At 36.9% G+C, this 11,127-nt stretch overlaps 2 protein-coding genes across 2 annotated transcripts; both read right to left on the reverse strand.

Moving 5' to 3' along the window:
- Window positions 1-915: 915 nt before the first annotated feature.
- LOC145890233 (G-protein coupled receptor GRL101-like) lies at window positions 916-1,666 on the reverse strand. Its single transcript, XM_082981254.1, has 3 exons — window positions 1,569-1,666; window positions 1,239-1,450; window positions 916-1,112 (listed from the first exon to the last, which is right to left on the reverse strand). Exons 1-3 carry the CDS (start codon window positions 1,664-1,666, stop codon window positions 916-918), a joined length of 507 nt encoding a protein of 168 aa, XP_082837380.1.
- A 1,705-nt stretch (window positions 1,667-3,371) lies between these two features.
- On the reverse strand, window positions 3,372-7,927 carry LOC145890234 (uncharacterized). The gene is made up of 2 exons (XM_082981255.1): window positions 7,924-7,927; window positions 3,372-6,814 (listed from the first exon to the last, which is right to left on the reverse strand). Exons 1-2 carry the CDS (start codon window positions 7,925-7,927, stop codon window positions 3,372-3,374), a joined length of 3,447 nt encoding a protein of 1,148 aa, XP_082837381.1.
- Window positions 7,928-11,127: the final 3,200 nt, after the last annotated feature.

Raw genomic sequence — 11,127 nt, forward strand, 5'->3', positions numbered from 1 at the left:
AAGATATGTATGCATTTTTCGGCCCTTGTGGGACTTAACTTGGGGTTATTAATCATGTTTTTTTCCTACAGTTTAAACTTAGATTTTGCCGCAAGAATTAGACTTGGCTTCATCGAACCATGACATTTTATGTTTCATATTTGTTGTTTATGGGCATAATTAGCGAGCAAAACAAAAATGATTTGATTTGTGAACATTTTCAACGATTCCATTATTCAGTTAAACGATTTGATTCACTTTCATGATTCAGTTAAAAATGTAATCGTGCAAGACCATCCAAATTATTTGATGGCGATCGGATGTTATGACGAATTTCTCATCCATTTTATTGGTCAGGATAAAAAAACATCCTGTATATATGTACTTTAAAAGTAGCGATGTATAGTACTAAAGTGAAAAGGGTACTACTCATGCTACAACATGATTATTGGTGTATTCGGAATTCTGTGTTTTTTCCCTATGACATTTATAACTGGCATTTCCTTGGCCATTTTCTCTCCTGGCAAATTAAGACGTCAAATCAATTCCCAAACTTCACTCATATACATTTCACCAACACAGAAGCCTTTGCCAAACAGCATAACGAAGAAAACGGAGTGCGTACACCAACCAAACAGAACGTGAATTTTTTTCTTCAGTTTAGGCAGAATAAATCTGACGTCAAAGATGTTACTTTGTCCTAATTGTGAGATTTTTGAATCGAAAAATATCATTTGAAATATCAATTTTATGTTCCAATTCTTCTGCCATCGGAAATTAAGTAGGAGTCTACACATAGTAGGTTCGCGTGACGTCAGAGACAAGATTCGTTTCAGTCTGTGTGATGATGTAAAAGTACTTAATATTTTCCACAAACTGAATGCAATGTTTATTTACAGAGTAGTTTTTGCTTCAATCACACGTAAGTTTTCCCCGTTAGCAACCACAACCACATTTTTCCTGTTGCTGACGCCTGAAAACGGCACGTAGGCCATCCCGTACTCTATCATAAAGTTTTTTCGATGCGTTGGAGTAGATGAGGGGATTAAGAGAGCTGTTGATGGGGAGCAGGATGATTGTTGGCACAGCATATATAACTGGAGGCATAGGGACTCCACCCAAGTTTACAAATGCTATGATCGAAATTGGAACCCAGCAGAAAAAAATGGTTACTATCAGTCAGAGGATTTTCTTTTGCATTTCTGCCGAAACCAACAGCATTAATGGTATAAAATATCTGCAAATTCGAATGTGCTTACCTTTGTTTTTTATTGCCGCCCTTCCATCTCTTCGTCTCTCGTTCACTTGCCTGGTACTGGCAGTTGACTTCTTGTAAATCCAAAAATACGTAATTGCCACGAAAGTGAAGGCCAGGAAGTTGAGAGTAATGATGGCGATCGAATATCCCCATGCCTTATCGTTGGTTGTTACATACAGTTTGCTGATGCAAACACTGCTGTTGCTGTAATATCTGCACATAAACAATTTTGTGGCTAAATAATTGAAAAATTTGGGCGAATCAAAACGAACCCCAAATATTCAAAAATTTTAAAGAGCTTAGCGTAATTGTAATCCTTAAGAATATCCACATCCAGGAATTAGCATCGTTCACTCGCACGAGGGCAGTGTTGACTACTTGGGAATCGTTGCTTGTGGAGCTGTGTTTGAAAGCTACAAATTGACCCATGGAGTTATTCATGCATGTGTACGCAACGCTAGTGTCACTCGAACTGGTTTGACCGCCAACATCTACGACAATCTTACTAGAAAAGTCGACTGCAACATTGTCCAAAAACGGATTCGCATTCATCCAAGCTTTGGTTTCGGACAAATGTTGAAGTTGAGTTGTGAGTGGAATGAAAGCAATTGAATGTTTGTGAAGTTTTGTGGCTTGTTTTATTTTTATAGTGAAGGCATTATGTGTTTCGATTTTCCCAGAAATCATTTGAATAATGCTAAACGCGACTTCAACAGAAAATGCAAAACAACTAAACGTGGTTTGAAGTTGAAACAGAATGAACTCACATGCTCTTAGTGAGATGTAATGTTGTGTTACGACAAGGCGCTGTGTACTGGATCTCTTTCTCAGCGTAATTCATTATAATAAATAGAAGTACGTTAAAAAAACAAAAACTTTATACCTTCGACATTATATTTTATGGTTGGAAAACGAATTGATTAATAAGGGGTCCATATTACATTCTGATACATCCGTTTTTTTAAGGGATTTTAATTCTTTTTGTTGCAAAAGTTACCGGCTTAAACAGGAAACCTGGTGGTTAACTGTTTTTAATGATACCATTCTGCCAACCTTAGAGCTACATGCTTAGTAGACATTTTAGGCTGATAAGAGGCTCATCGTGTTCATTATTACAATACATCAATACAAGTTGATTGCACTTTAAAGTGTACTGCACTTCTGGCATAAGCAGTACATTTTGAATTGCAATATGTCTGGCAGCAATAGGAGTTCTAAGGTTGCACTTTGTGCATAAGAACAAGCAATTAAGCCTAAATACAGGTAAAGTGCAAATTCCGTTTACTTTTAAGCATAAAGGTTCTCCTGCTTCACCTCTTTGTTTGTCAGCATTTATCGCCAAGCTTCCATTAGGCATGTTTTGTAAACGTTTGTGCCCTTTGAAGATAACATGTATATCAGAAGAGCTTTATGGCGATTTGTACAAAACGAACTTAGTCGCTGAAAGTATGATAACGTTAATAAACTGTGAATCCGATCCCTGTGGAAGGTTTACAATTCTAGTTAAGAAACCCTAGTATGATTTGCCGTCACAAATTAACGCTTCTCCCCTTTACGATGGTTTAAATCTAAACTACCAGTTTTTACAATAAAGATGAACGAAAAAACGATAAAATATTTCCTGATTTTTCCTGCGTTTTACTCGTGCTTATTCTCATCCTCACCCTGCACCATAAAACATTGCCAACTCTGCACACCACTATTGTTTGATTATTTGAAACCGCATAATACACGAAAAACACAAAATTTATACCATCATCATATCTGTGTATCTGAAGGACTACATGTGTCGTGTATCCAAAATGCATAAACGTTACACCTTTTTAATTGTCGTATTGTAAGTATATGGCTGCTAAATGTATTCTGGTAAACACCATTTGTGCTAAATTTATTCTGGTAGACACCATTTAGGCTTTTACAAAGTTTTCAGCACTCGAACAACTGGGATCCGAATAAATCTTCCAATATTATTCAAAGCATCCACCATTTGCAAACAATCACAACAACAATACAAAGAAAATGACTAAACGATTTTAAGAAAAAAACATTTATATCGAGGGTTCGTATTCCTCATTCAACGTAAAACAATATCAATAAAAATTCGTAGAACTTCAATTTTGGTAGGAAATCCAATTCATCCAACAATCTCAATCACTCTGCCACCTTCCTGTTCAGCACGGGGGTTGTATCTAACACTGTAATCAGACGAACGACTCCTTGATGTTCGTAATGATGTTATTTTGAAAACGAGCCACTTCTTCATCTTTGAAAGCTCTTCCAATGCTTTGGAGTAGAGCAAGGGGTTGAGGGCGCCGTTGATTGGAAGCAACAGACATGCACTCAACACATAAGTGTCTCCTGGCATCTTCACTCCTCCCACACTCAAAAATCCCATCACACAAATTGGAATCCAGCAACAAAAGTCGGTCAAAATCAACCTGGTGATTCTCTTCTGCATCTTAGAGCTGACATCAGTGCTTCTGGATCCTTTCATGCGGTTGCTTCGCTTGTAAATAAGAAAATAAGCAACCACCATGTAGATGAACATGAGGAAGTTGATTGTGATGAGGAATGTTGAATATTCCCAAGCAAACTCATTGGTTGTTGCAAACAAACGTGGCATACAGACGCTCGTTTCACCATAATATCCAAACTCTCCCTTGATAGAGCTATGTGGAAAGGCGTTTTCAATAATACGCTTAACATCGTACCAAGACTCTGGCTCTGATGGGGAAATTCTTTGTGCAAGTAATGACATGTTTTCTCTTGACACGAAATCTGTTTCATAAAAGTTATTTGGAAACCAAACATCAGTGGCAAAGTACTCAGAAGTTGCGTTGAGCAGAGGAATAGTTGCCAACAAAATAGCTAATGTCCAACAAGACAATTCAGCAATCAAAATTTTAGTTACACTGACATTTCGCATGAGGAAAGGTTTAAAGGTCGATATCAGGCGAAATGTGGTCATAGCTGTCATAGTGAAAGCTGATGCTTCTGATGATACAATTGCAAGTGCTCCAAGTCCGGAACACAAGCTATTTGATCTCCATTCTTTATCAAACAAACAATAAGATCCAGAAAATCTAGTCGCTTGTATTATGATTGCCAGTAGATAAACTCCCATGAGAAGGTCTGACACGCAGAGGTTAAGAACAAAAACGCTTGTAATAATCAACAAATTCTGATCTTTTTTAACTTTAATCAAGTCACATGTGGTTGTAACAAATACAAACGAATTCCCTCCCAGTGCTAAGATGCCTGTCACCCAGAAGATACCTTGATAAACTGGGTTTGCGATCATTTCGTTGACGTCAGCAAATATGTTTCCATTCAAATTAACACATTCGTCACTTCCGTCTGAGCAGTCGTTAATTCCGTTCTGTACAAGTTTTCTTTCAACAGACAAAGGTTGTTCATTGGTGCAATAAAACCTGGTATATTCACAACGACATATGCTTTCATCAGATACGTCATCGCAGTCGATTATTCCGTCACAAATATGATTTCTATCGATGGATATTTTCCTTTTACTTCTGCAGTAGTAGCGGGTATTGTTACAAAGTTCCAGAAATTCGTCTGAATTATCGTCGCAATCAATTATTCTATCACAGACTCTTTGTTTGTCTATGTTCATTTCTCCTTTGTTGAAACATTTGAACCTGTTCGGACACAAACTTTCTCCCAAAACTCGAAAATAGTCATTGGTAGCTCCATCACACCACATGTGATAGATCGACCTTGCAAATGATATTCCTCCTAACCTTCGAAAACCTTTAAGGACAATTTTCATATATAAAACGCATAAAGATTCGTTGCTTAAATTATTCTCTGTGAAGATGTTGTCATCTGCTACACACTCACTTTGAACTGATGCTGTCCCAGTTGAACAGTATTTTGTGTTAGTTTGGTTGACACATTGTACACTTGTGTTACATAGCATCTTATCTTGGTCCACACATGTAGAACTATTCTTGCAATGCAATTGATTCTGGGGACAATCTCCTCGTATATCGCGACACAATGTTTGATTTTCACACAAACATTCATCTGTCATATCAAAGCAGTCCACTACACCGTCACAAACTTGTTTGCTTGAAACTATCAACTTTCTGTCCAAACACTGGAAACATCTAAATTGTCCCTTGAAGAAACAAATATCAGAACTGTCAGAACACTGAGCCACTGAATCGTAGACGTTGGTTTGAGGTAAAACGCAAACACCATTTCTTGATGATCCAGAACATTTAAACCCAAACCCATGTTGAACTTCTTCACTTTTGTCATTGCAGCCATTATCAGCTAGCCCGTCGCAAAAATATTCTCTTGCAATAAGTTGTTGATTTTCGCAAAACATAAAGTTTTCGCATATTTTTCGCGATTTGCTGCATGTTGAAGTTGTACAAAGCACTTTATCAACTCCACAATTGTTACCATCAGTAGCGCACGTTTTACTAACAACTTCATTACATGTATATGGATCAGTCGTATGTATGAGATTTCTGGCTTCCTTTTCACTTGGACAAGTTACAGCAACCACATGACAAGATTGACATGTGATGTTTAAAACTGAACAAACTTCGTCAGTTCCACCAACACAATCTACGAAGTTATCATTTATCCAACTGAAAGGTATACATCTACCGTCTGGTGAGCATTGTGTGTTATTTGGATTACATGGACATCTGGCGTAAGTACCAGAACAGTTGCAAGTATAATGTGTCTCATCACTTCCATCAATACAGTCATGTTTTCCGTCACACAACAAAGATCGGTCAATGCAAATGTAATCTTTTCCATTGCACTGTTTCAATCCAACACAAGCACATATAAACTTATCTGCTGGACATGTGCAGTTAACCTCATCACTCCAATCTCCGCAGTGATTGACCCCATCGCATTGGTTAGATTTCCAGAAGCAACCAATCCAGGGAAAAGAGCAGTTATTAGTTTTGTAACACGGACACTCAAACTTATCCGCTGGACATGTGCAGTTAACCTCATCACTCCAATCTCCACAATGATTGACCCCATCGCATTGCATCAATTTACTGATGCAACCAAGCCCTAATATAGAGCAGTTTTTAGTTTTGTAACACGGACACTCAATCGTATCTGCGGGACATGTACAATTAAATTCATCACTACCATCACTGCAATCGATACGTCCATCGCATATCTGAGATTGAATTAAACATCCTCCAAACAACCCAGTGCAGCTTTTAGTTTTGTAACACGGACACTCAAACTTGTCCGCTGGACATGTGCAGTTCATTTCATCACCAGCATCAGGACAATGATTAACTCCATCGCATCGCGATTGTTCCCAATAACAATATCCAGGACAAGTTGTGTCAAAACAATCGCACTGTAATCTACCATTAGGACAAACGTCAACCAACTCATCACTCCAATCCCCACAGTCGTTGTCAATGTTCATCACATTCCCCATCCCAATACATCCTGGTTGACCCAACCCACATTTACCGACCTTGTGGCAAGCACATTCGAACATGGACGAGGGACAAGTGCAGTTGAGATCAAGAAATGGAGCTTCACAAACCGGTAGATTTTCATCTCCTGTTACAAGTTACGAGGTTCATATCTTACAAAATAGTATAAGGTGTCATTTGTGCAAAGTTTTATATACATTCTATATTTATATTCAGGAGCTTTTATTGTTAATTTCACACTTACTGGTAATGGGAAGTGGAGCCAGAGTTGTGTCCTCACCCGTACATTCACCTTCTGCCCATCCGATCAACACAAATATAAGCAATAACTTCAACATTATCTACGATTTCTATGTTTCAGCTGCAGTTTATGGAGTATTTAGTTAAAATCGTTGTTCTCTTTGATGACATTATCAAAAAAGTGTTTCATGGAGTGGTCAAACAGCCTGAAGTTAAAACTAAAACCTTTACTGCCCGCCTCAATCAAATGTGATGATATTACGGCTACATCACCTGTTTTAGATGCGATTCAACGAGTCAGGTCTTCTTTTTTCTGCATTGCACAGGAAATAACGAAGATGTGCGATCCAAAGCTAAATCCAACGATTTACGTGCTCCATTTTACCTTACAGCCCTCTTTACTATATCTGCCGTACCCTTGCTTCCCGCAGATTTTTATTTTAACACTCGGTGTTCCTCTTCAGCAGCGTGACAGCTGATTTCCTGCTCAGCATTTAAATATTTACATAATCCTGACGTTGCAACCATGGTTGCAAGTTGATGGACAGTTCCTTGCAGTATTGACAAGTTGCAGATACGCGGGTTTAGGAAATTTTTTCAGAGGGTGCAATTTTCCTCATGCATCGAACGGGATAACATATAATCGTCCAGTCATCGACTTTTTGTGTGAGTAATAAAGATATGTATGCATTTTTCGGCCCTTGTGGGATTTAAATTGGGGTTATTAATCATGTCTTTTCCCTACAGTTTAAACTTAGATTTTGGCGCAAGAATTAGACTTGGCTTCATCGAACCATGACATTTTTTGTTTCATATTTGTTGTTTATGGGCGTAATTAGCGAGCATAACAAAAATGATTTGATTTGTAAACATTTTCAACGATTCCATTATTCAGTTGAACGATTTGATCCACTTTCATGATTCAGTTAAAAATGTAATCGTGCAAGACCATCCAAATTATTTGATGGTGATCGGATGTTATGCCATATTTCTCACCCATTTTATTGGCCACGATAAGAAAATATCCTGGCATAATAAAACGACGTTGTGTTAATCGAATGTTATGGCATAACATCCGATCGGCATCAAATAATTTTGGATGGTTACACAAAGATGTACGCTGCCGGTGCTGAACAACATAACCAATCAAGCATTACCTTACAATGTGAACCAGTACGGGGTTGCTCGTTTGTTTCAACTATATAAGAAAATTTCAATCATTTCTTATGTAGGTTGCTTTGACAATTATTTTAATAGATAAACATGTTGAATTTCAATAGCATTTTTGTGTTGTTGAAACCCAAAAATACATTAAAATATACAACATTATTACAAATAATTTTGCTTGATAAATTGTTGTTTCTTGTTGGACTGCACTCAGTACTTAGTTCTCGTTATAGGTGTACTGCAGTTGGTATTACTTTAACAAAATATATAAATGTTTTTGAGTGAAATTTGTCTGATTTCCTGTAACGTTGCATTTAAGGTTGCAGTATGAATCTAAACAAAAATGTGATGGTTAATGCTGACCGCGAATGCTCAACTGGAGAGTTTTATTGCGTGTTAAAATATTCTACTCCAATTCCGCCCTTTATTTAACGAAAAAAAAATTGTCTCAAAAGCCCTGAATGAACAAGAAACCTCGAGTGCTGGATTGGTGAGAAGCGCTGCAATTGTATGCTCGATGCTTACACAATGTTCGAAACTGTAAAATCTGGGTTCAGCAACAAAATCAAAACATTCTAAACGACAACGAACATTGAATTTTGTGTGTTGTTGATTTAATTGCGGTGCTAGATTTCAATTGATTTTTGTTTCGACTTTATAAGGTACTTGTTAGCGGGAATGCAACGCTAGGCAAATGCTTGCCATGTGCCATAGACATCGTACCATATCTAGGTTGACTCCCTTTTTTCGCTTAGTTCATTTTACGATCATCGGCAAACGTTGGTTCTCCGACGATTTCAACAGTTTGCGTGTGTAGGTTATATTTTGGAGTTACTCCTTATCAGGTTTAAAATGAAGCAATTTAGATGCATTTGGAAATGGTCTACTATGTTGTTGTGTTATATTACATTTTATGCTAATGCATTAACTGGTAAGTGCACCTAAACTGATCTCCATGTACATGTTATGCTCGCTTTACATCATGCCATTATCATGCTATATTTATGTATGACATATTTCGCAGTGCAGAAAAACATGACTTTACTCTCCTCCCAAACTGGATATCAAACAGTAAATTCATCTGCTAACGTTTCAATCATTCTTCAAAATACCAACTTTTTGGTGTTTTGGCAATTTAATGGAACGGTATATATTTTTGAATTCATTTGAAAATAAATATGTGAACTGTGTGCTCTGGGTTGAACCACCAATAATTTTACAAGTTAGTGAATATAAAATATGAATAAAACTGATTTGCACAAGCTTTCCTATCATTTCTTTTATTATTATTATTTATCGACAATCAGACGACAGTCCGAAAACTGAAACATTTCTTTCTTAAAACATACAGTTTGTACATTTACAGAATATTATTCAATGCTCCTATTTTTCTGGAAACTCAGTTGTATCCCTTACTTTTCTCAGCACACAGTATACGCCAAGGCTTTACAAAAGGTAAAACAAAATTTAGGTTATACTATTGCTATAGCAATATATAAGTTTAGCCATTGAAACCAACCTAAAATTTGAAAACATTTTTTCTGAATATTCAGTTCCGCTAGTGCAATGTCATCTGGAATTAAATTAGACCTAATACTTGATCCAGTGGAGCTTATTGACAACAACGTTATTATTTCCATGAGTGAATTAATCACCTTCAACGAACTTGGTTCCGTAACGTTTCTTGTCGTCAAAGGTATCGCGCTATTTTGGATAAAACTACTTGATGTCGAAATAAACTAAACAGGTTTTTGTTTATTTATGTCCACAGGATGCACCACAGTTAATTCGAATGATGTGAAATTGTATGGAGAATGTCTTTTCGATTGCAATTGTCAACTAAGATGCAATGGAGATCTAGTAGGGAGTGCAGAAGGAACATGTCAGGCAGATGGAGTGGTATACGTCACCGATGTAAACTGCGACCAAAGTAAAACACATAAAAAAATGTAGCCTTTGCGGTTTTTGCCACAAAACATTGCTGTTGGCACATGATCCAAAAATGTCCCTGCAACGTCAACAAGATAAATGATTCCATAAATTTCCCTAATGTATGTGGTTTAATTTTAAGTAAGTAGTTTTTCCATAAAAAAGGTTCAGATTACTTTTCATTGTCTTTGGGTTAGATTTGATCTATATCAAGTGTATTTGATTAGTTGTATTTTTTGTAGACTGCTTTTTGTTTGACGCACCCCAAGGCGTAGATCCTCAGATTCCAAAGTGTAATTTGGAAGGTCCATGTCAAATAAACTGCTTGACTGGATATGAAGGAGATATAGTTGGTGAATGCCAAAAGGATGGACGGCTAAACATAAGTGGCAGTTGCAAAAGCAGTTAAGGAAACGGTTAAACCGATTAAATTTACCGATAAACAAACCGTTTGTTTCGCAGTTACCTGCAACACTAATAACGCAGTCTTGCCTGAAACGTGCACAAAAGATCAAGATTCCATTGTTGGTTACAGCAATGTTAGTCAATTCACATGTCTCAACGGATACGTGTGGTTACGTTGTATTCAAATCAACATCTTTGAACCTAAATCTTCGTTTTTGGGTACGATATAAACCATCAGAAATATGTCAATGATTTTGTAACCTCTTACTTTGGCAGTGATACACCTTAAGGTAAAGGTGGTGGTCATTTTTACCGCCACTAACACAAGAACAACGAAGTTTGAAGTTTTTTAAGATCAAACGTTTATAGAAGGTTTTTGTGATATTTTTAGTTGACTCTGCGAAATCGGATTGCCAAACACAGAATGTAAATGTAATGGAATCAGCCTGGATGAAACTATACGCCGATGGAAACAATTACACCGTGCAGTGGAAAATAAAAGGCTGTGTACGATCTATAACAAAAACAAATATATAAAACAAGTTAGAGACATTAAACCATGTAAACTACCAGAATGCTAAAATAATGACTTTAATTATTCTTAAATGTGGTAAATTCTAAACAAAATTAATTTTTATTTATTGCAGGTGGTTGCAGAGTGCTATTCGGAAACTTTAAATTGTGAGGTTAGGTCTGGAG

Source organism: Ascidia mentula, chromosome 2 (genome assembly GCF_947561715.1).
Source record: "Ascidia mentula chromosome 2, kaAscMent1.1, whole genome shotgun sequence".
Lineage (NCBI taxonomy): Eukaryota > Metazoa > Chordata > Ascidiacea > Phlebobranchia > Ascidiidae > Ascidia > Ascidia mentula.

Bases quoted from the DNA above. Each gene is read 5' to 3' on its own strand.
- LOC145890233 (XM_082981254.1), bottom strand. From the start codon at position 1,666: ATGGGTCAATTTGTAGCTTTCAAACACAGCTCCACAAGCAACGATTCC. The intron at 1,451-1,568 runs GTGGATATTCTT...GTTTATGTGCAG, and splicing joins AACGATGCTAATTCCTGGAT to ATATTACAGCAACAGCAGTG. The intron at 1,113-1,238 runs GTAAGCACATTC...TTTCGATCATAG, and splicing joins GGCGGCAATAAAAAACAAAG to CATTTGTAAACTTGGGTGGA.